This window comes from Suillus discolor, assembly GCF_016758755.1.
Source record: "Suillus discolor strain FC423 chromosome Unknown F5147scaffold_70, whole genome shotgun sequence".
Taxonomy (NCBI): Eukaryota; Fungi; Basidiomycota; class Agaricomycetes; order Boletales; family Suillaceae; genus Suillus; species Suillus discolor.
In genome coordinates, this window is record NW_024541317.1 from 191,262 (window position 1) to 219,142 (window position 27,881).

The 27,881-nt window shown below is 48.1% G+C and overlaps 8 protein-coding genes across 8 annotated transcripts; 2 read left to right on the forward strand and 6 right to left on the reverse strand.

Annotated features, from left to right (window-relative positions):
* Positions 1-9: 9 nt before the first annotated feature.
* On the reverse strand, positions 10-1,604 carry F5147DRAFT_716733 (uncharacterized protein). The gene is made up of 3 exons (XM_041438617.1): positions 1,277-1,604; positions 1,043-1,218; positions 10-992 (listed from the first exon to the last, which is right to left on the reverse strand). The coding sequence occupies exons 1-3, from the start codon at positions 1,593-1,595 to the stop codon at positions 357-359; spliced, it is 1,131 nt and encodes a 376-aa protein (XP_041288190.1). The 5' UTR covers positions 1,596-1,604; the 3' UTR covers positions 10-356.
* A 64-nt stretch (positions 1,605-1,668) lies between these two features.
* On the forward strand, positions 1,669-4,147 carry F5147DRAFT_716734 (RNI-like protein). Its single transcript, XM_041438618.1, has 8 exons — positions 1,669-1,784; positions 1,841-2,029; positions 2,086-2,352; positions 2,402-2,587; positions 2,641-2,738; positions 2,791-2,858; positions 2,913-3,907; positions 3,959-4,147. Exons 1-8 carry the CDS (start codon positions 1,725-1,727, stop codon positions 4,001-4,003), a joined length of 1,908 nt encoding a protein of 635 aa, XP_041288191.1. The 5' UTR covers positions 1,669-1,724; the 3' UTR covers positions 4,004-4,147.
* Positions 4,148-4,710: 563 nt separating this feature from the next.
* Positions 4,711-6,062, forward strand: F5147DRAFT_641665 (acyl transferase/acyl hydrolase/lysophospholipase). Its single transcript, XM_041433061.1, has 2 exons — positions 4,711-5,012; positions 5,065-6,062. Exons 1-2 carry the CDS (start codon positions 4,732-4,734, stop codon positions 5,864-5,866), a joined length of 1,083 nt encoding a protein of 360 aa, XP_041288192.1. The 5' UTR covers positions 4,711-4,731; the 3' UTR covers positions 5,867-6,062.
* Positions 6,063-6,815: 753 nt separating this feature from the next.
* F5147DRAFT_716737 (Peroxin-3-domain-containing protein) lies at positions 6,816-9,036 on the reverse strand. The gene is made up of 6 exons (XM_041438619.1): positions 8,869-9,036; positions 8,357-8,810; positions 8,221-8,305; positions 7,800-8,169; positions 7,629-7,742; positions 6,816-7,568 (listed from the first exon to the last, which is right to left on the reverse strand). Exons 1-6 carry the CDS (start codon positions 9,024-9,026, stop codon positions 6,941-6,943), a joined length of 1,809 nt encoding a protein of 602 aa, XP_041288193.1. The 5' UTR covers positions 9,027-9,036; the 3' UTR covers positions 6,816-6,940.
* A 2,392-nt stretch (positions 9,037-11,428) lies between these two features.
* On the reverse strand, positions 11,429-14,510 carry F5147DRAFT_818498 (uncharacterized protein; the record flags this gene model as incomplete). The annotated part of the gene is made up of 10 exons (XM_041443616.1): positions 11,429-11,764; positions 11,897-11,928; positions 12,044-12,047; positions 12,150-12,263; positions 12,757-12,881; positions 12,967-13,078; positions 13,172-13,228; positions 13,586-13,819; positions 13,893-14,033; positions 14,087-14,510. 10 exons carry the CDS (start codon positions 14,508-14,510, stop codon positions 11,547-11,549), a joined length of 1,461 nt encoding a protein of 486 aa, XP_041288194.1. The 3' UTR covers positions 11,429-11,546.
* A 2,434-nt stretch (positions 14,511-16,944) lies between these two features.
* On the reverse strand, positions 16,945-17,112 carry F5147DRAFT_542956 (uncharacterized protein; the record flags this gene model as incomplete). The annotated part of the gene is made up of 1 exon (XM_041430276.1): positions 16,945-17,112. A coding segment is annotated over one exon (168 nt), but the record flags the coding sequence as incomplete, so codon positions are not given.
* A 1,912-nt stretch (positions 17,113-19,024) lies between these two features.
* On the reverse strand, positions 19,025-19,982 carry F5147DRAFT_763570 (uncharacterized protein; the record flags this gene model as incomplete). The annotated part of the gene is made up of 2 exons (XM_041440648.1): positions 19,025-19,444; positions 19,499-19,982. The coding sequence occupies 2 exons, from the start codon at positions 19,980-19,982 to the stop codon at positions 19,110-19,112; spliced, it is 819 nt and encodes a 272-aa protein (XP_041288196.1). The 3' UTR covers positions 19,025-19,109.
* Positions 19,983-24,491: 4,509 nt separating this feature from the next.
* On the reverse strand, positions 24,492-27,217 carry F5147DRAFT_716772 (eukaryotic translation initiation factor eIF2A-domain-containing protein). The gene is made up of 8 exons (XM_041438620.1): positions 27,094-27,217; positions 26,891-27,032; positions 26,717-26,832; positions 26,372-26,655; positions 26,013-26,313; positions 24,990-25,960; positions 24,671-24,929; positions 24,492-24,612 (listed from the first exon to the last, which is right to left on the reverse strand). The coding sequence occupies exons 1-7, from the start codon at positions 27,122-27,124 to the stop codon at positions 24,801-24,803; spliced, it is 1,974 nt and encodes a 657-aa protein (XP_041288197.1). The 5' UTR covers positions 27,125-27,217; the 3' UTR covers positions 24,492-24,612; positions 24,671-24,800.
* Positions 27,218-27,881: the final 664 nt, after the last annotated feature.

Sequence of the window (27,881 nt, forward strand, 5' to 3'; positions counted from 1 at the left end):
GGCTTTCTGGTTGTGCAGCGACTCCCCATTTGGGATACCCTTAATACGCTACAGTACAGCAAATGAGCGCCCAGTCGTCTCTCAATGCTCAACCGCCACCATAGCGAGCCTATCTAGAGCAGAATGGATTCTTTAACGCTTTCCACTCTCCATTGCTTCATAGCTTGATCCTTTCGAGACCCAATGGGAGTTCTTCACACAAGCAGTAAGAAATTCAGAAGCCTGCTCGTGTTACTGGATCATTCTGCAGCAACTTCCTAGCCGTATCCTATGATGGCACATAGACAAGGAAGATGAGTTATAGATGTTCATACTGTCATATTTATTTTGCTAGACCACAACTGACCGAAATCAAGTTATACATCGCACGTAGGCAGCATCGCTGCGATCTTGTCCTTCCGCTGTCTAAGAAGATCGATCATGGTCTGTATGCCCTTCAACACGCCCTCATCAGGACCTGCCCCATCGATAAGTCGGGTATGTGCGAAGTCTATGAGAGAAAGGGAACACAAAAGAGCTTGGTGTTCCTCCTCTTCCTCTATCGCTTCGTCGGGTATAGACTCCAGAACAATTTGTCCGTTTTCATCTATCTCGACCTCTACTTCGTCGTCGTCGTCTTCTTCTTCTTCTTCACTCGTGGCGGTTCCGGAAGGCATGGAGAGTGTCTTCCATGCACGTTCCCAGTCTCCCTCGTACACTATGAGAATACTCCCACCTACCATGCGCATCTCAATGTTCGCTATGGTAGCTTTCAATTCTTCTAGGTCGGCTTGAAGTGTAGTGAGAACGCAGTGGAGGAGGATAGCAGGAAGACCAGATTGTGGCTTTGACACGTTTGAATCTGATGTCTCAGTAGAGTTCGGTGGTGTTGGATAAGGTGCAGATGAGACGGGAAAGAACATCTCAATAACGTCAGGAAGCTGTTCCTTCTTGATCGATCTGCCGTACGACTTGGGCGTCAAGATAGGTTCGGAAGAGTCATTGCCGTATACCTTCACCGATTTCAGCGTTTAATCTGAGTATTAAAACCATGAGCAGGTACCTGAAATCCTGTGAAGCGAACGCCCGTTTCTCCGCTAGTAGTATTATGAGCGACTTTAATCATGCGCGCTTGCTTTTCAGGAGGCGCATCTTGATCGTAGAGGACGGTCCCAAGTTTCACATCCAGAATACAAGGCTTCACAAAGCCGTACGCAACATTTTCAAGGACGAGGCGCTGTGCTGGACCAGATAAGAAAAAACGGGACGCGCTGACAGCAGAATCGGATTGACATATCTTTATCCTCTGGCACTATATTGCCATGTACGGGAACTATTTCCATATTTCCATCGCCAACTGCATTTAAATCTTTGAGTTGCCCCTCGAGCTTCAGCACGCCCAAAAACTTTGGGGTCCAATTTCTAAGCTTCAAGAGTTCTTCGTGATCGCCTGCTGCGGCGATTCGTTGATAAAATTCAATTTCACGAGGAAGGGCTGGTTTGATCAGAAGGGAATCGTCTTCTGATGTCTCAATGCCTGCATGGCCACCTACTTGAGCTGCTAGAGGGCGGGTGGCCGCTATCGTTGGCCGGGGCAGGAGCGGAGAATTAGACATGGACGTAGAGTAGCACGTGACCCAGCGTGTTTCATTTAATAATAACAAGGCATTTTACAAAGGCGCGTCAACTTTCAAGGTACACCGACGTCGATAGCCTTCAATCACTTTTTTTCAGTGCTTCCAACAATGAGCAGACGTGGAAATAATGTTCGGGGACCTACATCTGCATTGACTGAGTTTCTTCGGGTATGTTTCGGTCCCCCTAAAACATTTGCATCGCTTCAATAAAACTTTGTTAACAGGAGTCAGGTATTAATCCTACTACCATTGCTCGTCGAGTGGCTACCCAGAATCAGCCTGAGAGCCGGTCACAAGATCAATCTGTAGCTGGTCCGAGTAACTCTGGGGATAACGTGGAAGATGTTCCAGAAGAAGAGCAACCGGAGGAAAGTGCTCCACAGGCGTCGAATGGCCGACGTGGTCGAGGCAGGGTAAGTTGTTCATATGAAAGTCTTTCATCGTTGAATTGATTCTTTGGTTGAATAAGAACACTGGCTATGCCTCAGACGAGCTCGACGAGCCTGCGGAAGAATCTCCTGTTAAAAAACGGAAGGGTACAAAGGGCCGAGCGACGGCCACCGCAAAAACCAAGGCCAAGAAGAAAGCGAAAGACGATGGTGAATATGAAGGCTCCTCTGAGGACGAATACCGGGCAATGTCGAAGAATCTCTGGTCAGTGGGTGGAAACAGTAGTCCTAAACCTCCAGCTGGGAGCTTCGAAACCTGCGCGAGATGCGAAAAGCAGTTCACTGTGGTATGATTTCGTTTCACTCAGAATACTCATGACATAACATTGCGTGTAGACAAAGTATACTATGGCAGCCAATCCGCCTCCTGGCTATCTCTGCCACCATTGTGCCAAGGCTTCTGGTACCGACCCTTTCAAGAAGCCCGTAGTCCCTCGCAAACGCGTTAATGTCACGGAAAAACGGGATGTTATCAGTTATCAGGAACGCCGTTTTCCATCTCTTGCGGCAATATGCATCGAGGTGGGCCATTAATAACTTTTCATTGTCAAGACGACTGAACTTTCATGGCACAGCTTATCAGCCGCTACATTAACGATGTGGAAGCTTTGGGTGATATAGGTGCTGTGAACATGGATGAAATTGCGAAAGCTCTCTCTAAGAACCGTGGTCTGTGAGTGATGAGTATGGGATACTTCTCGGAGATTCTCACAGCAGAACGACAGCACTCCTGAGAATGCACATTTGTTCTATGATGTGCTCAACAAGAAGCTGAGGTTCTATGATGCAACTAGTATGTTTCACTATCCTTCTGCTCGTACCGGTTCACCCAAGCCTTTTTGTTCAGATTTGACTCCAGACGCATTGACAACCCTCGCTTCCCTCAACCCCAACTTGACTCACTTACATCTTGATTATTGTGGGCGTCTCACATCGCCCGTCCTTTTAGCTTTTTCCACTTCAATGCCGCAGTTGACTTCCCTGACACTCCTTGGCCCGTTCCTCGTACGGGCTGAAGCCTGGATCGAATTCCTCAAGGCTATGTCAGGCTTGGGAGTGTTCAAGATCACGCAAAGTCCAAGATTCGATTTAGAATGCATGCAGACACTCGCAGATAGCTGCAAAAATATCGGAGAGCTCTCATTGAGGGAAATTGGTTTGATGGACAACGAATTTGCAGATCCTTTATGCTCTCTACCGCCATTGAAAGTGCTAGATTTGGCGTTTCCAGGAATAGGCATAGATGAAGACGGTTGGATGAAGATCATAGAAAAGCACGGGAGCACTCTTGAAACACTTGATACCTCAAAGCATGAAGGATTCACTGACCATGTCCTCCAGGAGAGTGTCAGGAAATACTCCCGTATCTTGTTCGAATTAAAACTGGACGAGTGTCTTAGTCTCACTGATGGAGGCGTGGCGCAATTCTTTGGCAACTGGGCTTATCCCATATCCACTCTGAAAGACGAAGGCGACGATATGGATGTGGACGCTGACCCTGTCGAAGTCAGTCTCACTTCCCTCGAACCATTCACGCCAAATCCACCGTTGCGCGTACTGTCTCTTGCCCGAAATCAGGAGCTCTCAAGTGCGGCACTCGCAGCTGCCATCGTACATTCTGCGCAGTCACTCACGTGGTTGAATGTGAATGGACTACGCAGCGCTTCCTCTGAAGCACTTGCACAACTCAAGAGGGCGAAAGAACTGCGCTATCTAGATGCTGGGTGGTGTCGGGAGCTAGATGATTTTGTGATGAAAGATGTTGTCACAGTGTGCACGAAGTTGAACGAGATTAAGGTGTGGGGATGTAGTCGCGTAAGGGGTGTTGGTTGGGGTGTGAAGGTGAGCCAAGAAGCTTCGTTTACGTGTTTGCAAACTGATCTGACCTCACAGAGAGCCATAAAGGTTCATGGGATCGAACCCAGCGGGGGCATGTAAAAATATCGTGTGGTTACCTGGTGCCAGCATTGCATGTACATGCTTGAGATGGTGTAGTTATTTACAGGTTTTTCGGCCGCCTTTTTCTCGTTGAGCACACTGAAGCCTACTTTCATTACTGACAGACAAGCCAATGACCGTCTGATATTTTGATGTGGAGATTCGCAGGCAGTTCATGAGGCTCGTTTCAGAGTATTGATATATAATTTGGTAACAGATTAAAAACACGCGGCTTACTGTGGAGATTCGCTGCCATACCCTCGCACAGAAAGCGGCGCCAAGCCCATCAAGCATCTTGCTGCAAAGCACTCACAAATTTGACGGCATTTGAGCTATCTTTTCATTTCCGAGTTCGTCGGTTGCTCCTCGACATTTAACGTTCAACTTTGACGGTGAAAATGTGCATCTCAACCATCATGGGAGGGCTTGTGCATCCGAAGGTATGTGTTTTATCTCGATCTCTATGTACTTTCATAAAGCGCATCAACAGGAACCTCTATCCATTCTGCTTGCCCCACCAGACACTCAGGCCGCTGCGATCCCAGAGCACGTGGAACTGTACAATGACCCAGGACGCGTTCCTTCAAAGATTGATCCACCAGTTGGAGCACTATATGAAGATGAAGATCCTTGCCAGTGAGTAATCATCCCCATGGTGGGATCTCTCCCCCTCATCTCCACCATCTGATAGAGGGTCTGGACCCAAGCTCTGTGTGGCGTTCGTCGGAATGGGATCGCAACATCCAGCCATGGGTCGCCAGCTCGCGGAAAGATACCCTCCATTCCTAGCTTCCATCAAGGAAAACGATAGGATCCTAATGGAGGTATATGGCCAGCCATCATTACTGGACCGCACAGGCCTCTTCATTCCGGGCGCCGAGTGCTCACTGAACGCCAGTGGTACCTGGTCGTTAAATGATGTCATTCTATCGTTTGCATACGTACAAATCGCCCTGTGGGATCTCATTCGCAATTTGGGATTTAAAGCAAATTTCGTTATTGGCACAAGGTATTTAATCGCATCGATCAGAAGTTGAAAATGTTATTAAATGGGCGTTCAGTATAGGGGAGATAGTGATGGGTTACGCGGCAGGCCATTACGATAGATCAACCGCGATCGGGATTGCTGCAGCCTTCGCTACTACCATGTCTGAAGTCGAGGGAAATGGTGCCACCATATTTGTCGCCGTCAGCCCACGGCAAGCACGGAACATCATCGGTGACGTGCTGCTTCAAGCAGGGGCGACATCCGGCCTCTGGATTTCATCCTTTCATTCTCCACATGCCGTTGCCATCGCTGGCACCCATCCCCTTATAGACGCCTTATTCGCTTTCCTAAGCAACTCCAAGACCTTCTCAAATACATTTGCGCTGCGGCTCCCTCAGCTTGGGTGTGCATTCCACACACCATTGATGGAACCAATAGAGGGGCCGTTCAAGGCAGCACTGGAGAATCTAGACCTAGACCGAAAGTCGGATGGGGGAACACGTGAAGTGCGAGTGATGTCCACCATTGACGGTGCTTGGCTCAATAGGCCGCTTGATAGCGACTACTTCTGGGACAATGTTCTCCGCCCAACGAGATTTGGGGACATCGTGCAGAAGCTTGTTCATGACGAGGGCGATAATATCATTATCCTGGAGATCGCTGCTCACCCAGCAATGAAAACTTGCGTAGAACAATGCGGAGCTCGTTATGTCGGGCTAATCCGACGCCCTGCCACGGACTCCTTGATCGATGGATCAAATGAATGTATTCAGCTTCTTGAAGCGGTCCAGCATCTTTACGATGCTGGGTTCAGGAGCACACTCCCGCTAGGGGTGTTTGAACAAGCCCTTCGACTTCTTCGTACCGGTAAATAGGCTACATGATTCGTTGTAGACATGGTGACTCGACCTACCATATTTTGGCGATTGACGCTGATATAGCTGCTTCTTAGATGAAAGAGTTTAGGGGAGCGTGTTGTCCGAGTGTGTCGTCTACATTATAACGCAAACTCGCTAATACTGGGTATATTCACGCTCGGATCCAGCCATCTAATGTACATTTAAATTTTGGAATAAGAATATGCCTCTGGCTTTGCGTTGAACCTGTGTTGAACCAACCGCAATTCACTGGATCAAAGGTCGGTGAAAGGGCTCAGGTCTAGTATGGACATAGTATAAAGACAGTTATTCGGATAACTACCATGGCTACTACTTGTACCCGTGGGTTGCTTCAGACTCAATGTTAAAGCGGGATGTGGGGACAGTAACAGGAACTAGTGGGAAGGAACGAATAAGTGCACTGTTTAAGTTGTGACTTTTCCCTGGGTCGACTGGTACTGAACTCACGCTGCCAGAGTATCCTTGGAACTGGACTTGTCGGCAGCCGCTGATTGTGATCCAATGCAGATTGAGAGATATCCACTTGAGAAACACACGACATTAACTGAAGACGAAAGTGCCTCCCCGAGATCATCATTTGGTGTCCATACCTATGGGTGCTGGCGCACTGAACGCTGGACGCGTAGCCTGAGGGGGCAGGTAGTACGAGGTACAGCTATAGAGTACATTGTAGACTCGTAACCAGTCTTGACTACGTCTTTGAAATGTTGAAAGCTTTGCTATGCGTCTACGCCACGCTGGTCGGGAGCTCAAGTACGACCTGGTTGTAATTGCACGTTAACGAATTACTCAGGGGCTATATCCGCTAGGCATATATGTCATTCATCAGTCCGAGCAGGTAATAGATGACTTTTTCTTTCCTTCTCGATATCAATTAGAGTATCGATCCTCATAATCTGACATAATAATCGCCTCCAGGGCACCGAGTTCGCGCACCGCCATGACATTCTGTTAAAAAGTTAGCTGAAGCACACAGCACAACGTGAATCAAATGAGATGAGTGTGGTATTGCTTGAAAGAAGTCGCACAAAAACAACAGAAAGCAAATAATCAAAGAACCAAAAAAACGTGCACACTCACATCTACCAATTCGTTGGGCACAGCATTCAGCGCCAACTGGCTCCACCGTGCCAGTCCAGGCAAAAGGCCTGCCAACCGTATCTTTATCTCCTCCTTCGTTTCCTCTTCCACAGTCAAATCAATCGGATTGGTCGCTGACAGCCCATCTGGGAAGTTGGTCGAGTTCGAGTCTACGAACACCTTCGCCCGCAGTCCGTCGACTAGCACTATCGTGGCGCGGTCGAGCGCAGCGCTGAGGGCATAAGCAAAATCTGGGCCGGACAGATATGCTCTGGTCTGTGAGAGGAGGGAGGAGAATATTGGATCATTGAACTCGGCGCGAGGTTGCGAGGTCGGGGGTGGGGGCGTTGTATTTGGGGCAGGTCGGCTGGAGGATGGCGATGGGGAAGAGGAGGGAACAGATGAGGGAGGAGTTGGAAAGATACCTGCACGAGGGGTGGGACCGGCAATCGGTGGAGAGTCATTGCTGTCGCGTAACGATGAAATGGAAGAACCAGGGAGGGGTAAAATTTTAGAGGGGACTTGGGAGAGAGCACCACCTTGTGCAAGTACGTGGGCTGTTGTTTCTGGAGTCGGTGGAAGGAGAGAGCCAAGAAAGCTAAGTGGTAGAGTGAGTCAATGAACCCGGCCGTGAAGCAGCGAGAGGGACTCTACTCACCGGCCAGGTATGCTTGCTCTATCGTCACCTGTACCGTCCCGCTCAACGCGTCGTCGAACATCAAGGATTAGTACGTGGAGCTCAGAAGGTGACAATTTTGTCTTGAGAGATACTCTGACATTAAAAAATTAGTAAAATACGCGTATACACCTACCTGAAGAAAGCACATACCCCTCAAAGACGGCTTCGACGCTACCTTTCACTCTTGCGGCTACATCCTTCCATCCAACGTGTAGTATCCACCAGCTAAGTGTCAAGAACCGCATCTCGGTATCGTCTGATACGCCTTCCACCTCTTCATCCCAGTCCTCTTGACCTGCAGACCATGCTGGCCATATCATCTCCACGTCAACAACACGAGATACAGCCTCACGGAAGATAAGACCAGAGAGTGTAGGTGCTGCCTCACGCATGCGTTCGGCGCGTTCAGCGGAAAGGACCGAGGCTATGTAGCGTTCACGTGCTAAAAGAGCCAGCTGTATGCTCGTGAGGAGGGACAGCAAAGTGGTCGTATAGAGTGTCGTCAGTGTACGTGTCAATGCTGATATATTGTGTGAGCAAATTGTAAGGGATACTAGATATGACAATGTACTTAATATTTTCACTTCCTTCCATAATTGTGCTTTCGTTCGGGTGCTACTCTCACTCATGGAGGAAACCATGGAAGCCTTTGGTTCCTAGTTTGCGCATAAATAGAGTTTTTCATATTCCGGATCCGAAGAGCTCACATGAAAAGGGGCACCAGGGTTGTAGCTCAGTGAGGAACTAGCGGTGGTAATTGAGTCAGATAGTTGACTACCAGCAGAAGCAAGAAACTCGTGAGGTTGCTGTAGCTGCTCACTCGCACTCCTGTGTGATGAAAAGCTCGAAAGGCGATCGACCCAACTGCCTGTTGAAGCTGCCATATTCGATGATGTTTCGCCATCAATGCCTGAATAGGACGACAATGACATAGACCCAGCATCCGAGCGCATATCTGAGGTGGAGCTAACTTCGGATTCGGAATGAGACTCTGGATGTTGAAAGCGAGATTGAGGACGGGACATGCGTGACAGAGATTGAAGCTCGTTGGTAAGTGACTCGACATCCATCTCCTCGAGGATTTGCTCAGCCAGTGTAGGGATAAGTGCCATAACAGTAAAACATGCATCATCATGAGTACTCTGAAAGCGTCTTCGAAGTCTAATAACAATGAATGAGCAGGTAAATCAGTAACCTTTGACAAAGTCAGCGAACATACGCCTCTCGAGCAGCTCTGCCTCTGACAACCTTTTCTTTGACCTCCTCCAGTCTCTCGTTAACATAGCAACTCACAGCATAGGCTCCACATAGAACAACCGATGTCCCAAATAGCCCACGACGCCGGTCGTACACGTATTTCCTTGCAGCGTCGAACATGAGGTCACAAAGAGGAAAGTTAATGGATGATGTAAGCATTGGGGTAGTGCTCGTGACCGAGTCTTTTGTTGCAAGCGCAATCATGATTCCAGTCTGACTTACTATCTCCGCAACATCGTATGGTTGGAGTCCAACATTTCCAACACCTTGCAGGCGCATAATATTGGCACTGAAGCTAACCTCAGATTGAACGGAAATTCATTATGGTGATGTTCATCGAACCTACGAGGCTTTTGATGTTCAAACTTCAAATCATACAACCGTGACAAGACCAATACGCCGTATGTACTTCAATGGCATATCATATTCAGTGTTCGAAATATTCCTCTATTACAAGTTCTCCATTACTCAAGCGGCAGGGAATTTTGTTCAGAAGTAACATTTCGGCTAATCAGCAACGAACTACTTTATATTGTACATCAACCACGCTGTGCATGCATCGCAAAATCAGGAACACGACTTACTGCTGTGTCTTGGGACTTAGATTTGATGTAAATGCTTGACATTTATGAATTAATCCTATCGAGGCCTGTGAGTGTTGGAGAAATTGTGCAAAGAAAATTATTCATACTCGCTCTTCTCAGGTTCTAGTGTCCCCATCAACAACATTTTTCTTGAGAGAAGCCCTGCAGTCAGGGGGTCCGCATATAAGATCGTCATCCGCGCTGACAGACAAAGATGCCATCAAAGCAGTAACAATAGCAAAGATAAAGAAACGCATTGTGATATATGGTATGGGGAGTAATAAATGCGAAGGGAAACATTGCTGGCTTTTATGTCCTGACACTAGCATTCTGGGCACGACTTCATGCAGTGGGTTTAGGCAGAACGTACTATCCGAAGAGACGTCACCCGCGTGCCAGCGGACCTCAAACCAACAGCTGTACGGTATTTGCGATCTGTCGTGCGCAAGAGCTCAAAATTCCCGTAGCATAGGATGCTGGACTTTTATACATGACCGCGATGCTACTGGCTCTCACTCTGACAGTGTTGTGAGCAGAACTTTGCAGAACCATGTTCTGCCAGTGTGGTAGGTGGCAGAATCAAGGATAGGAGGTCCAAGTATACTCATTAGACCACTAGATAGCGAGTCCGAGTCCTCGCATCGTGGTTCCGTGACCATTAAATTGTCTACCACTAGGCTGCCGGCACTAGTCCCTTGTCAGCACACGATGATTTCGCAAAGTCGAACGTCCTCTCTTATAATACTTCCGTCCCATACACATTCCAGTCCAAGGCAAATTACCATTTTCCATGCATTGATTTTTTTTCCCATTACGGATGTATTTTAGTCATTGGTAGAGAAGTCTGCTATTCCAGCCGGTTCTGCCAGACCGGTTTAGGCAGATGCGGCAGAATGTCAGACTACAGGGTATCACATTGAATGGTGTTCTAACTTTAACCTATCTAGAAAATATGCAAGAAAGACGATGGCGATAGGGGGAGCAAAAGGCCAGACTGCTCATTAACAACCTCAAAGCATATAACGGTTAACCTGTGCTGCAGGCCATTGTCGGGTGGAAAAGCTGATGGATTAGTAGGATGGTGGGAAGGCCTTTCATCAGCGCTGACGGCCTTTGAAAGCACTTGCAAACCACTCTTATCCATTGTTCTCCATTCCGCCGACGTCGAACGCCTCTTCTCGTATATCGGTAGTACTCGGTCTTCAGTCTATCAAGCGCTGCAATTTTTTGGTAGACACATTCGAAGCACTGGTAAAGATTCAAGCGAGTCTTTATTACCATAATAATAATCAGAAGGCCATGGCTAATGGAAAGCCAATTCGCCAATATTTCATGTGTTTGGTCCAACCCACGAAGCGTTTGATGTTCAAGCTCACAAGTCACAACAAGATCGATAATACTTATGTCGTAAGTACTTCGGTCACATATTATGTGTTCAAATCAAGATCATATATCGAGTGTTTGTTCTTCTAATGCTTCCATTGCTCAAGCGGCACTGAAAGCAAGCATCTCGGTCAAATGAGCTGCCTGAGTATCATGCATCAACCACATTGTACCAACGCGTTACCAGAGAAACGACTCACTGTCGCGACTTGCTACTCCGGCTTGATTTTATGACGCAATACACATGAATATAAATGATTCCTACAACGCCGGTGAGCCTTGAGGAATACTGAATGCGAGCTACTCATACTCACACTACTGGCGATGTATATCGGCTTACATGACTGACCAAGGCAACAATCTTGAGTGGTTGCGCAAAAAGTTGGGCATGCACTGACAAATGCAGACGCTGTCAAAGCAGCCACAACGGTGAAGACGAAGGAAAAATGCATGGTGCGATGTGACACAGGATCAATAAATGTGGGTGGGAACAGTAGGAAGACTACTGCTTTATAAGTGTCGCGTTCAGAACTTTATGACTCGGGTTTGGATAGAACCTATTATACAAATAGATGTGATTTGCATGCCAGCAGGCCTCAAATTTGACTAGCTCTGTCACCGATATCATGAGCGTAGGAATTTGCACGCTGCCGTGCTCTGAAGTTGAATCCTCTCACCATACATAGAGTCTTAAAACTCTCCAAGTCCAAATCGCAAACGGTATGGCCACCGCATCACCCAGCATAGTCTCGTCGATCATGATGTGATGATTGCTCACCTTAATGAATTCAGTCGTACGCCAGCTGGTGTTCACAAGGTCTGTCTCTAATTTAGTAAGACTATTGTTGTCTGTTGATATTTTCTTTTCGGTCGACACGTCTTTCGCGTTCCCTGAGAAACCGGTGGAAAATCTGGTACTCTATCGATAATCACACTGCAGAACAGTGAAGTCAAATTTTTTGGTGGTGATTTCGAATGTCAAACTGATTCCGATTGTCAATTTGGTAAGGGCTGCCGACGCACCTTCTTCATACACGGCACACAGCGTGCTACCACTACGATGTCAAATTGGCTAGAAGTGTGCGAAAAATGATTGTTAGCGAAATACCAACAAGGGCGGATAAGGATGATATAAACGAACAATTGTCCCAGTCGATAGGTTACACTGACCATACTGAAAGAGATTCAATCTTGCAGATGGTTGCATGATTATTAGAATTTCAGTACGAAGCAGTCATGTAATAACTGCACCGCTTATGATCTACTGTGAACATACTAACCCGTGGGGTTTCACCAAGTCGGCTGATGTGTTGATTATTGCGAGAGTTGCCAACAGATCCTCGTTCCTTGAGATGAACCTGCACTTGGATGTTTTTCCGTGCCTTTGGGTCTGTAAAAATATGTTTTAGGCTCAACGAAGGACGAGTTACCAGAGTGTACCAACATTCTCAAACTCTACAAGTATGATTTCTTCCCCTAACTCATCGAGTTGTTTTGCGATCGTGGACGCAGCAAGGATACAAAAGATAGAGGTACAACGAGGCTTCGGCAGAATGCAACTTGAAACAATGTGCCACCGTCCAATGGCAGCTTGTTATCGATGGTGTCGTGTAAATGGCACGCATTAGGGCATCTACGGCACTCAAACTCAAATATGAATCTGCGGGGCTCCAATTAAGGCAAGAGACCGAGGAAGCGCTCAGGCCTGAACGTTGAACGTTGAACTCCGAGGTACATCTCATTATCTTGTGAAATGGAAAGAATGTTCGAGATAACGATCGCACCCTTAAGTACGCTGTTTCCTTCGTAGACGTCTTCCCTCATTACGTGACGTGGGAGCCCTGCGTCGTTAAGAATGAGCAGGAACTAGGACGAAAATGCACCTAGCTTGATGTGCAGAAACTTTTCTCTGTCCTCAAACGCGGGAAATTGGTCCTGAAGGCCTGACCCACGACAGCATCGATTTCTGCCTGTGCACATTTCTGCATCTCGGGATAAAGCAGCATCGCTGAAAGAGCGTTAAGCATTAATGATGCTGTTTGTTCATGTTAATGATTGTTTAAAATTCACGTGAGGCAGGGCGCAAAAGATACCTTACGGTGTCGGCTCCGCACAGGTCCCCACTACATGTGTACACCATGAGGTAATATCTTCTTGTTTTGGCCCTTGGGCAGACTGTACACGCATCCTCTGGAAGAATCTGTTCTGAAACGAAGAAATGCGTATAACTGTCACTTTGTTGATCGGCGGCGACAATGGGTTAGGAACTGAACGGCATCTGGCAGCCCGAGCACGTACCGATTTTTAGGCAGCAGTGCAGTGTCAGTGCTACGGGTCCGAGAGGCACAGAACGACCTACATATCCTGCAGTAGTCCCGCACTAACTCCGCGTTAATTCATCCTAGGAAGATTTCGAGCACGCCCCTTCACCTCATACATTTCCTACCCTTGAAAATACTTGACACTATGAGCACATCGGCGCGCATCGCCTTTCCTACTCCTTTTAAAATCTCCATATTTATCTCTAGGGCTTTCCCTGCCCATTAATGGCTCGATCCTCCTCGGAGTAGCGGATGAAGTCAAGGATGCATTTTCGGCCACCAAGGTCACCTTGTAGCAAGCGGACGCTAGTACGCATCTTGTGCATAAGGAACCACTTCAACAAACATCTAGCGACTTTGTTGTACAAGAAGACAATCTAGGATCTTCCACATCGGGTCCGAACGATGTGCTCATCCATCTGATATGGGCGCTTGAATTCCTTTCCACAGCCTGCACAGACAGCCTTGATCTTCCCCTCATGCACCTCTTTGACGTGACGACGGAGATTATCCTTCTTGACGAGTGCCGAGCACCCGTACCAGGTGCATTTTATTTTGTCCTTTACTTGGATGGGGACAGACTCGGGCTCATAGACGGAATCCAATGCGCCACGGAGCGATAAATCTAGGGATACATTGTAAGTGTTTGACGAAAAGCTGTTGAATGATAGTGAATTGACCGTGGCGATGATCCTCACCCTCTAACGGCGATGCCATGACATGCGGGTCACAGAATGATGAACGGGCCTCAGGGTACATGCTGTACCGAGGCTGAGTTAGGGGATGTTGAACAATCGGCCCATAGTCGGCAGAAGTGCGAGCGCCGTGGGGCAATAAGGCTATACACAGTAAGTGTTTAAATGAAAATTTGGCCGCAAATACAGCAACTTACCTTGGGGGGGACTTGTACCCTCTGACAGCGATCCCGTGACCCCGAACGACGTTCCATGGGGTGCAATCTGTGGCACGAAGTAGCGGTCATGCGAAGGTCCAAACGGTGCAATGGGATTGAGGCTACTGATTTCAGCTTGGGAGTCGACGGTGATACCACGTCCACCCGAATTCTCCATTGTGACATCTGACTGGTAGTTGCCAAGGAGATTCGTCAAGACGCTGCGGATCTGCTGGATTTCCTCATGCACACGACGCTCTAAGCTGTCAAGGCGGTCGAGACGCTGGAGACATGACTCCAGGACTAGTCTCGTTGAATGTTGGTCAGGGGCCTGCCCTGGCCATGAGGACAATGGGTTTTGTAGTGTTGATGAAATTATGGTGCGCTCATGTCTTTTTCTACGATGTGTGCGTAAGTTATCCATCTGTAGACTCTAGGCGACAAGTAAAGCAGTGCAAATGCAGGAGAATTCTGTTGTCCTTTGCGAGAGTTGGGAAATTGAACACAAAATGAAACATCGCCCCGACACCTTTATATTACATGTCCATAACGCATCTGGCAGGCGTAATCTGGATTACTCCGAACAAGCGCTTCCAACTAGTCTAGTTGCCTCGTGTTATATGGAAATTAATTGGTTAGTCTTCCAAGAAATGAATGGTCGCTTGCCACCTTGAATCTTATCATGAATTCAGATCGTTTTCCCGCCATGCGCAGCCCGCTTCTAGGCGACGGTCAAAGATGTGGGTGAAACAACCGTGCGCTATGTCACTGGACGACTCCTTTGAGTTCAGCTATAGAAGTCGGCGTGACTGCTATTATGAACTTGCTGGTTGTCGGTATATGTCTAGCTACCGTGGTAGTTCCATTGGGACCGTCTCCATTGCAGCGACTTCCTACAGAAATTCTCAACCAAGACCTACATTGTGAGAAGAAGGCATCATTTAGGTTGGTACCCATATTTCTTGATATCAAAAGGGGCAGCCCTGTTCTTGCAAATATAGGGGGCACACAAGGATCCCGCATTCCATCAGCGCAATAACGCTAGATTCCACTGGCGCCAGCTGGTTCAACGTGCGGTCTTTACCGTACTGCCACCTGCCATAAAATTTACTTCCCCTTGGCACTTCAATTAACTTCGCTGGGCGCCTCTCATCACGATGTACAGCCAACTCTGCTTTGTAGTACGTACTTTGAATAAAAACGTTTTTATCCTCGCCGATACTTCCCTCGTCATGCATGTCATTAATTATGGTGTCTTTCCGGATCCCAACAGATGCATATTTGTACAGTGCCTCGAGCCGTGCTTTATTTTTGTATAGACTCATTCCCCGTCTTGAGAAGTATCATCATATATTAACAGATGCTGACGCCGGCACGTAATATCGGTTGAACGCCCGTACTGCCATTCCGCCGTTGCAACGATAGACGTAAGAAGGTTCACTAGGCATACTGCACTTTGCCTACACCTGGAAGATCCGGAATATGAATGCCATTTCGTGAGAGTGGAATTTAACTTCCTTTGATCCAATTCAAAAACGACGCAATTACGGGATTGGAGACCAGCAGAAGCTTTTACGATGGTTATGGGGTGCTGGCAGGACTTGACGCCAGGATGATCTGTCGTGCATCTACAAAGAGAAAAATAGCTGGTATTGAACCAAACGCATAGGTAATACAGCATACAAGAATGACATCGTGTTTGCAGTGCCAGTCTCCACTCCTCGGCCCCGAGTCCGAGTCCATCGAGTCATCTGTAAATATGTTCCGATGTTATGTTAGTACTAGTGCGTATTCTTAGTAGACTGGGTTAAAGGAGGAAATTGTATATGAATGCTAGTGCGCGGAGACTGAGGGGGGACAAACGAGCAGGAAGCATCAATCACCAATGGGCGTCGTACTGAAAGTAATATGTCAGGCAATCGCCGAAGCCACATACTAGAAGATGCGCCAAGAACCACCGTCCTTCTGACTCGGAGTTCCCGCCCAGGAGCGGGGCCAAATTTCTTTCCGTTTGAAGACAATGCCATGGCATACACTACAAGGCTGTCTCATGCTCACAGCAAGCAATCGTAAATTCAAATTGGGGTGATCTGGTTATCCGTGTTACGGTGGCGTGGAACGATGGCAGCGTAAGAGAGATTGTTATCATATGCCGATAGATGACGTGAAATAAAACGTTGTCTGCGCGAGGAGTACTCACTCGTTAATTAGGGCCTGACTCGGACATCTGGGGTTGACCCGGGTCATACCCGGGTGCTACGTAGCGCTCGCCTAATTGTGCACTTTCAAGCACCGACAGTATTGGACTCATCCCATCCCAGGTATGGGCATTCCTTCATCAAAAGTTTGCCAACTGCTTCGCAATCTTCCGAGTTAGGGCTCCGTGAAAAACTACCCACGGAGTTAACGACGAGTTTTTAACTCACCCCCACCCTCGAGGGGTTTTTGACCAGTTTTTGACGGACTCAAAAAATGCGTTTTTTCAGGTCATTTTGACATTTTTTCACGACGGTAATGCAAATGCCCACTGTACAGGCCCTCCCGGAGGCGTTGGAACTGTGCTATCCTGTAGTTGAGGTGTCCTGCTTGCCCCTTCCACCGGCTTCTCTGATAGTAAGTCCAACAATCGAGGAGCATCAAGATGAGCATCCTCGCTACCTAGTACCCACAAGTACTCTTGTATCACAAGACCTGCACATTGGATCACGCTCAATCTCTGGGTCCTCGCTCTCCTCCAACCAATTGTCCTCCGAGTCTGAATTAGAGTCCGCAGCCGTTAGGACGTCAACGACTGCAACAAGACCTGGCCCACGCTCTTGAAACTCGAACGGACACGGTGCCGACTCATCCTTCTGGCCTCTGGGTGCAAATGTGACCTCGAGCACATTATTCAGTGCGGCTTCGGTACTGCCATAGAGTTCGACCCTCTCCGGATCTGGAGCATAGTGCTCAAAATTATATTTGGAGTTTCCGAGGGGGATACTATGTGGAAGTTGTGCGAGTGCCGTTCGGAGGTGGCTCAACTGTGCGTTGTGTTGTTGCGCCCAATGTCCTCGAAGAAGCTCATCAAGGTAAATTTTTGTTGCAATCATTGAGCCGAACGCTCAATTGGGCGGTAGTTGACAGATCGTCGGTCATATCTTAACAATTTTTCGGTGATTTCGGATGTTCGGATGGAGAATTCGATAGGCTATGTTCCCGAGATCATATACATATATATTTTAGTTTTTGACACCCCAATATCAACCCCGAGTTATCGACTCGTTAAAAACACGTTAAAAACCTGTCAAAAATTCCAACGTCAAAAACTCGGTAGTTTTTCACGGAGCCCTATTCCGAGTCGCCTTCATTTCCGAGCCATCATACGGCCATCATTTACCTACCACTATTCTGCAGGCGCCGGTCTTTGCTGACCGTTCACGAATCATACGAGTTCCTGTTCGCGGACCGCCCTTATGCACATGGTCTTCCTCAGTTCGTGGGCTGATATAGGTTGAACTTGGGTACGTTTCATACGCTTCGGCCACCTCATTCACAACATCTCTTTTTGCTTGATGTCTGGTATAGTCTGCAGTCGGAGCCGCTGCCTTTCATCTTATCAACATTACAACATTACAACTCATCACCGTTAACGACATTCGCAGAACAATCAAGATGTCCACTTCCATAAGCGCCAATGCATGAACGCAACTACCATGGACAGTATCCGCATGGAGACCTTTCTATCCACCCGTACCTTCGACTAGAACTATCATGCAACCTTGCGACAGCTTATCGTGTTGCCCGCCCGTCCCAGCTACCCTTCAATACTTAACTGGTCACGCATTTCTGAGTGGCCATGAGCTCTCTGGCAGTCCCAACTTCTTCGACATTCTTCGACACGCTCTAGTCACACCACCGGGTCAAACTACTGGATAGCTGTCAAGTGCCAGTGCATACTTGTGTGTCCCTTCCGTCGATGCATCTGTCAAATCCAAAAATAGGTTCCGGATGACCTCGACAGGGTTACATCCATCTGATGTAGCAGGTGGGCTGAGCTCAAGAATCTGGTCTGATATGCTGACAGGCGTATGCAGAATCGATCACTCCTTGTTATTTATGCTGGCAGATTCGGGTATCATGCTCCTGCCGATGATTGTCTGGCGCTTGGGAGGAGGGGTAGGAGCAGGCGCGACTTGGATGTCGAGCAGCGCGAATTCCTAGAAAAACCTACAGAACCATTTTTGTATTTCTACTTCAATCCGATTCGTTTTCGCCTGTATGAATATTCATTCACAAAGCAGATTTACAAATCATCGTAACCAGGTCCGGCTTAGAACGCAAATATCTAACCCACTCCTCACTCGCCCCTGCCCATCATCACTTATCAAGCTCGAGTTTGAAATCCGAACGGTCGCCTTTTTCTACTCTAGCTTGTAGAGATTCGCATATGGTATACCAGTACTTGCTAGCGCTGACTCTGCGACAATGCTATCGGGTTGTTTTCAAGTTGGCGCAGTGAATGTAAATGCATGCCGAGCAATTAATTAATTATGGTTCAAACGTTTTGAACGTTCATGAAACCCAGATATCATGTCCAACACATGTATTAACACGGAGTCTCGGTCCCCGACTACCACGTCATCTGTGCAGGTCTGACTTGGTGCTGCCGAATGACTTGATTTTGATACTCCGTCCAAACACTTTCAAGTCGGCGGCTGGAGCCTCCTGGCGCTAAATGATTCATCTTTGCGCAAATCACATCCCTTCCTTAGCCATGTGCCTTTTGGAGTTGCGTATCACCGTGGATCAAAGACGGATCACGGATCGTCACCAGCAAACTTTAACCTGTCCCTCCATGTTGATTTACCTGTACGAGAAGCAATCATATCGAATCTCGTTTGTATCGGTGCGCATTGCCTAAGTTCCTGTGCTGATAAGAACTCCATACCTAGGTGCTCTCACTAATCTCGAGTAGATTTGTCAAAATCAAAGTGCACCGGGTGCAATTTGGGAATGCGCAATATGTACTAAGGCAAAATATCTAGGACTTTGTCCATTCGGCCCGACAGATATGGTCCCTCAACATATAAGGGCGCGCGAACTTCCTTCCACAGTCAACGCAGACAGCCTTGACCTTCCGCCGATGCACCTCATTCACATGACGAGTGAGGTTATCCTTCTTGATAGCTCTTGAGCATCCGGGCCAGATGCAATTTACTTTATGTTGGCTGCCCTGCGCAATGGGAAGACGTAAGTCGCGACTTGTTGAAGACTCGGACAAGGTCTTCCTATCGGAGTCCGTGTCATACTGAGACAGGAACCCGGGTACACCAAGCCCGTAGCTGATGACACCAGGGGTGCCATTGAGCAACACGTCTGGTCATACACGGTAAGCATTCTAAGGAAAGGTTGTACATATTGTGAACTTACCTTGGGGAATTGTACCGATGGAAAGACCCTCCGCCAGGGTAATAATACCAAACTCTAAAGGACCGTACTTTAGGTCTGAAAATTGGCCTTGGAATGCTAGTGGCTCTGCCGAGACGGAGAGCTCTGGTGGAGTCAACGACGGTGAAACGGCATTGAGTTCATCAAACGCAAGTGGCACGACGGTCTGAGGCTCACCACTGACGATTGCCTGGAAGTCCACGCTACTATCCAATGTGCCATCACCCTCCACTGTGGTGATTTCTGATTGACCGGTGACAAGCAGCTCTGTAATGCGGGTGCGGATTTCCAGAAATTCTTTGTAAACACAGTCCATCCTATCATGGACTCGGTCAAGACATTCGAGACACGATTGCAGGCTTGATCTCGTTCTCGTTAAATCTTGATCAGGGACATTCCCTAACCGTGATGACGACGTCAACTGGGGGGTTGGTAGTGACGATTCAGGCCTTGAATGTACGTCCATGGTAAGCTCATGCTCTGATCTCGAATCTACGAAGCGTAGAACGACTTCACCTTTGCAGATACATGCTCATTCTAAAACCTCGAGTTGCAGGTTTTCGATGGCACGGGAAGTTGTATGAATGTAAGAGAATGCAATATTGTTGCCTTTATATTTCCATCATTCTGCAAACTGAATTCTGATTATAGGACCATGGCAGTCGATGTAACCCAATCTCAATACTGCATTAATACTGCGCAGGGCTGACTCCTCTCAAGCCTAAAGCGGAATTTGTCGAGACCTTGACTGGTCACGTAACTAAATTTGCATTGTCCTCAATTCTGTCGCAAAGATCACGGTGGCAGTCTTGAGCTCAGGGTGGGCCCGCACAGCGAAAGACACGGGCACACAGAGAAAAGGAAATTGGATCGACTTCCGGTTGTAGTTATTATCATGGGTTCCGGCCATAACCTCATTGTCAAGGATCAATTCACACCAAATTCACGCTACTTTTTCATAATCATCCATGGCGCTCATAACGAGCCATGTGTCATCAAGTGAGAAACTAATATTGTATGTGATGTTTCTAGGCAAAAGGCATGTGATAGGGGCAAGAATTTCATGCATTTTGTTGTCCAGTGTGATCGGCCAGCGACCCTATGCTACGTGTATAAGGTTATTGTGTACGTAAAATTTCCTTCGAATGCTGGGTCGACATGTCAACATACGAACGTTTCAGATGTGCCGCAGGATGAAAAGAGAGTAGACTACCTACCCCAAACCTCGTAACCATCCTTGACAATTATAAGCGCGAAACGGTTGATTCCGCAGAACCAATTCGCGCCGTCCCCCTGTGAAGACTCAAGCTTACGGTACTCAGATCTCGCAACTGTGTGCATCTTCACTGGCGACGTCACACTACTGTATGTTGGGTTTAGAGTATCATAGTGACATATACAATGTTTGATACACATTCTGCTAAACTGTTCCGAGAAAACCGCTTGAAACTTCGGAGTGTACGGTACAGTCCGAATTACGTTAGCTTGCCAATTCAGATTCATGAACTTTAGCGCAACGTTTTCAGCGTTCAGAATTTGAAAAAAAAATCAGAATAACTTTTTACGCTGCATAGAATCAGAATGAGCTTACCAAGAATTCAAATTGAAACCCGCCCAGACCGTCTTCGTGGTTAGAGCAGAAGACTCGATGGCGCGGGTTTGCATCTGAGGAATAGATGACTGTACTCACGCAGGAATGTCCTATCTCGAATGATTCTCGGCATCCCACAGGTACCCTTGCTATTCCATCGTTTAGCAAATTCACTCAACCACCGACCCTATATCTTAACTCTAAGAGGAAAACAACACTTCACCAACATTCCAGGCAAACACCGTCCCTTTCTCGGTATCTAAATATTCTTATCCCCATCTTCCCGTCAGGGGAGACCATTGTGCTCAATTACGGTGTGCCATCTCCGTCTCGCCAATCTTACCCTATCTGGTCACCACTACTCAAATTCCATAATCGCGGGTCACCGAATGAAGAAGCGATGATCCGATGTTCGTCTGGCACTGGCACAGTGGCAGGGCGTTCGTTATTGCTGACAAACGTTAAACAGTGGCCCGCCCGCGTCGAGTGGGTAAATGAACAGTGTGGCCAAGACGATGCGACAAAGAGCACGAGCGTATCCTTCAGAGTGCATATACTGCGCAGCCCGAGACGAACGGGTCACAGCCAGGATAATGGACAGTGCCGTGACTACAGGCGTGTGAAAATTGCCATCGGCATCCAGGACCTCTCCAGATAAGTCGGGTAGTTAAGGAAGGACAAGGCCAAGTCGTAACTTGAAGATGGGGCCCTGATAGATAGCAAATTGTGTTGGCAGGTAAGAAGAAACCATAGATCCCGAAAGCTTTATCATAAGCCAAATCAGGAATGTACTGGCTGTCTCCCCGAACACGTGCTATCAATGTGTCAACCGGTGACATATTCCCAGCCGAGGTAGATCTATATGACATCACCCAACGATTCCCATTGATCTGCAAACTGAATTTTGATTATAAGACCATGGCAGATCAATACTGTACTAATGCTGCGTGCCACGCGCTGAGCTCTAAGCGGAACTTATCGAGCGTCGAGACCTTGATGTAAATTTATTTTTGTCGCAAAAATTACGGTGGCAGGAGTCAGCGCTCAGCGCTCAGGCCCAGGGGTAGGCCCGCACAGCGAAAAACACGGGCAGGAAATTCGATAGGTTTTCATATCATCCATGGCGCTCATAACGGGCCATATGTCACCAAGTTAGAAAGTACTAATATTAAGTGTGTGACGTTTCTAGGCAAATACATAATGATAGGGTGAAGGATTCCACGCGTTCCTTGTAATATGATTGAGATACAGTCGCCGGTTCATGCACATGACCATGGCCCGTCACCAGAACGGCCAGCCCTTCAAAAAGTCCAATCTCAATAACCGACCCTATGCTACGTGCATAATGTTGCACATAAAATTTTCCCGTGCATTCGTATGCGGGTCACTGGGTCGACATGTCAACATACGAACATTTCAAATGTGCTGCAGGATCAAAAGAGAGTAGACTACCATATCCCAAACCTTGTAACATGTATAACTTAAGCACGAAACGGTTGATTCCACGGAACCAATTCGCGTCCCACAATCTTGTGGGCAGTGGTCATCGGGGGCCATGTCAAGCCGACGTCGACCCTGCGCTTTCGTCCACAGAGGTGGCCTTGTAGCAAGCAAATACCAGCATCCCCTAGTCAATGCCTAGTAGAACGTATATTATTCATAAAGAACCACGCCAACAATTATTATAAGTACTTTTGGACATGAATATTATAATAGCACAACCATGACCAGCTAGCGACTTTGACGTACAAAATAACAATCCAAAAATTTCCACATCTAAGGATATGCTCGTTCATCTGATACTGGCGCTTGAACTCCTTTCCGCAGCCTGTACAAACAGCCTTAATCTTCCCCCCGTGCACCTTTTCGACATGGCAAGTGAGGCTATCCTTGTTGATGACTGCCGCGCACTCGTCCCAGGGGCATTCTACTTTGTCCATTGCTTTAGCCTGCACAACGAAGACGGACATCCATGAAGCCGCGAATCTCCTGGATTTCCTCGTGGACATGACGCTTTAACCTGTCAAGGCGGCCAAGGGACTGGTGACATGACTGCCGGATTCTCATTAAAAGTTGATCAGAGGCCTGTACTGATGAGAACAACGAGTCTTGTGATGATCGCATCATGGCGCACTGTCTATGATGCAGCGTAATCTATAGGCGAGTGCGAATGCAGGGAGAGTTACGAAATGGAACGGCTTTTATATTCGATTGCCCATGGCACGTCCGGCAGGCGGTTCCGGTTGTGCTCGTTCAATGAGCCGAGCTTAGCCAGGTCTTATGCGATGCAGCACGCACCTTGATCGCCGTATGTTAATCTCGAGTCACTTCCATTTCGACAGAAACAATAAGTCAATATGTACCTATATGTAGTGTGGGGGGCAAAACTACTTGAGGTCAGTTTTGCCGGCTATAACCGGCAAAGTGGCAAAACTGGTCGTGGTGGCAAGCAATAGTCACCGAACTTGGACGCAAAAGGAAGTTGAAGATCAGCGGCTCCATGATGCTCGTGTCGCTGATTTCGTAGCTGCGCGAGTAGAAGATGAGAACCACAATTTGCTGAAGACCATTTTGATCCAGGACTCAAAGTTAATGATGTTGCTTCCGGGCACGACCCACATGGTGACGATGATATGGAAGTGAATCCAGACCGTCTTGAGCCGCTAGACAACCTCTTCGAGACGCACAACGGATCCTCCCAATGTTCGAGGCCCAGATAACTTCAGCATAAACGAAGATGAAGAGATCTTTCAGCGACTTGCACGGTCCAATGTGCTGGAAGGTGACACAGCTATTCCTGATGACGATCCCGGCGCTGTTCCTGAGGATGGTGATGTGCCCTCCATGAGGACGAGGCTGCTGTCGCTATTGCTGGTAGCAATTCCAACTCGTGTTGGGAGCCCCATTAGTGGAAAATGGTATGTCTCCCCGAGAACGTGCTATCGATGCGTCAGCGAGTCATCCGGCCAGCACAGACACACCACTGAAATTTTGGGATTGCTGCCATAAGTCCACTTTCGTATGCATGACGGAATATATCGCAGACCTCGAGTGGAAAAAAAGTACTTAAATCCAGGTCTCTCAATCTTCCTCGGGAGGAATATCGGACGGAATCTTCACCCAACAGTTCTCTCGAGGATCACTGCGAAAGATTTTCATCGGACTTGAGTTGTTTTTGGGGTCAGCAAACGTCGGTCCCTTGTTAGTCTTCAGGTCTATCAGCTCTGTCCAATTTCCATGTGGACAAGACCAAAGAAGTTATTACGAGTGACATAATAGCACGGTGAGAGCACGACTTGAAGAAATCATAACCGAGCACTGCTTGCCCTAAAGTAGATTCAAGCTCTGCATTAATGATTATGCTTTATATCTTCTGCCTCCACCGACAGTCTCCAGCTGTGAAGCATTCACTTCATTCTCAAAAGTCCCCTCTGCTAAATCAATTTCGAAGAGTCCTGATCACTGAAAACATGCTATTCATACTCCCATATATCTAACAATCATGGTGCAGATCAAAACCCCATACATACATACTGTAACATCTAATGATTATCCAACCCTAGCCCTCGCATAAATGCAATGTCAATCTAAACATGAATGTCAGACGACGCATAACGATAGCAATGTGTGTTCAACAAAACTTATTTCTCGAGAGATGGTACGTGTCCTGATATACTGACGATGAGAAGACATCTAGGCTGTGATCCCAAGACTAGATAGTTCCTTGCGGATCTCAGCTTCACCCTCCATTTTTTTGAGCTGCGTCGCTTCCAGTCGCTCTCCGCGGTTCGCCTTCTCCTTGAGTTCATCAATGGCCTTCAGCTGTAAGTCAATGGCCATCAACACAATGCAACGACGACAACCAGAAAAGCAGACACCAACCTTCTTATTAAGATTCCGAACCTTCTTCGCGACAGGGTCCAATGATTCTGCACCCGGCGTTGGTGGAACGGAACCTTGGCCAGGTGTCTGCGTCCCTACTACGGTCACATCAATAGACGGTCGCACAGACGCCTCCCCAGTAGGCGTCGCAGCTCCCGAGCCCGCTTCCCCAGTTCCTTTCTCTTTCTTCTTCCCCTTTTTCTTCGGCTTCTTTTCACCACCCTCTGCCCCGGGCACAGGTGCAGTCGAGGGCGTCTTGGGTGCGGCACCAGGTACATGCCTCCTTCCCCCATTCCCATTCTGGTAGTGACCATTTCCGTTCGAAGGCGTGGCTCCATTAGCATGGCCCATGCTACCGGGAGGATTCGGTGAACGGTTGTAGCCCCGTGGAGGTGTTGCGCTGCCGCTGCCGGTAGGCATACGAGGAGCACCGCCCTCATCCTCGCGCTTGAAGATCGCTGGTGTTGCAAGGCCACGTGCACCGGGCGGCCTGTAAGCTCCTGCAGCTTTAGGTGTAACGGGTTTAGTGGTCAGAGCCGCAGTCAATACACTGATTGAGGGCTGGGGTGCGGCAGGGATAGTTGCACCAAACGGAGGTGCTTGATCGAGTGGTGTAGGTCTCCACGATGCCTGATATAATTCGTCTACCAGCTGGACGTGCATAAGTCCACTAGTGCAATGCCATATCTTGATTCCGTTGTCCACACGAAGACGAGGAGACAGGGTAGCTGTCAAAAGGAACCTGCCGCAAGGCGACCATTCGCAATAAGAGGTGTTTGGCGCGTCGATGGTACAAATCTTCGTCAACGTCCTTCTGTCGAAGATGTCGATTTTTCCTGCCAGGTTACCAAAGCCGGCAAGCGCGACGAGGCGACCTTGCGGATTGAAAGAGATGAAGTTATGAGGAGAGGATCCAAAATCGTGAAGCGTCCGCACACGTTGATCAAAGAGTGTAGTTTTAGCAGGCATATCTAATAAGAAAACCTGTCAGTAGCGACTTCCATGATCTGGGAGACAACTAACATCCATAGACAACGCCAAATTCTTTCGAGTTTGGGCTCCACGAGACGTCATGGATCGGTCCCTCCTTGTCCAGGGTGACGCGACAGTCGAAATTACCTGCCGCGCTCAGGAGGTACATACCAGTCTCGCCGTAGTAGCTCATGTTCGAGTTATCAACCTCCGTTTGTGTAAGGACTAGTGCCTGTGTGCCAAGATCGTTCCACTTTATCTGGGCGCGATCAGCCTTGTAGAAAGTTTTAGAGCAGGTCGGAGCGCCAGAAAGGGTGGATAGGCCGTAGATCTTGACAACCGCAGGGGCGCCCTGAGAAGAGGAAACTTAGCATAAGAATGTATGTAAGATGGAGGGAAAAGAACTATACCTTCTTCTCAGCAACAAACACCGCAATGGATGGGTTCAGTCCAGGACTCAAGGAGACCATGGATGCGCCTTCGACGCGCAGCTTATCGGCAATGCCCTTCCCCCATTCAGCAGGACGGTAGACCTGGATCTCCTGAGCAACAAGACGAATGGCATGCGACTCAGACATGGTGTACTGAAGGTCCCAGTTCTCCTGCGACTTTTGTGTGAATGAGATGAGCTCCTCGCCGGTAGACGCGGAGAAGACGCGGAGATTCTTGTGCTGGGCGCCATCTTCCAGCTTGACTGCGGGGAGGCGTGCGAGTGAGTTGTTACCGAGACCCTCGACGACAAACACGAGGCGTACCTGGCCGCTCCCATGTAGAGAGGTATGTTCCGCGCGGAGAGAACTTGAGTTCGATGATATTTGGAACACTCAGTTCTTGAAGCAGCTGGGCACCTTCGGCTAGAAAGATCCGCACACTGCGAGGATCAAATTGAGTCAGCTAGGTGATTCGCGCGAGCACGAAGTAAACCTTACACAGTTGGTAGCGCGTATGCAAAGAGGCGACCGTCGGGGCTATAGTGGTATGTGCGAGCTGGGACATCGGGGACGGCGAATCCCTCTATTGGCATGTATGTGGGCGTGCCGCCGACGAGGCCCATGCTCTTCTGTGCGCGGACTACAAGATTCCAATCACGTTAGATCAAAAAACAAACTGGATGATAAATATTTGAACGAACAAGCATATTGCTGGGAAAGCTGGGAGGCCATTTTTTTGTGCTGAGAAGACGGAGGGGGCGAGAACGAAGCAAGTGAATGCTTCACAGGAGACTGTCGGTGGAGGCAGAAGATCAAGGATGTAAAGTATAATCAATGCACAGCTGAATTCAAACAAGATCTACTTTAGGGCAAGCAGTGCTCGGTTACTTACAAGTTGGCCTTGAGGCTTCCGGAATCCGGGCCATGCTCTCACTATTATGTTACAAGTAGCAACCGTCTTTGGCCCTGTCCGCATGGAAATCGGCCAGGCCTGAAGACTAGCAGGGCGTATCCAGTGAGCTGACCCACAAAATCACTCAAGCTCGATAAAAATCTTTCGCAGCAATCCTCGAAAAGATTGTTGGTTGAAACTTCCATCCGACATTCTTCTCGAGGAAGATCGAAATATTAGTGTCATGCTGGATTCAAGTACTTTTTTTCACTCGGGCTCGGTGATATATTTCATCATACTACATACGAAGATTGAAAGTGGACCATGACAGTAATATTCCTCAATTATTCCAAACCTTCAGTGGTGCGTCTGTGCTAGCCGGATGACACGCTGACGCATTTATAACACGTTTTCAGGGAGATAGTATGCCATTTTTCACGAATGGGGCCTCCCCAACACGAGTTGGAACTGCCGGCATCACATCTCGGCTGTAAGTAAAACCCGAACAGACGGCGGACGCTCAGGTTGCACTCTTTGGTTGCGCGACATTCGTTCAGCGTGTCACGCCGGTATCCGTTCATTCAGCCTTTCGTCCAT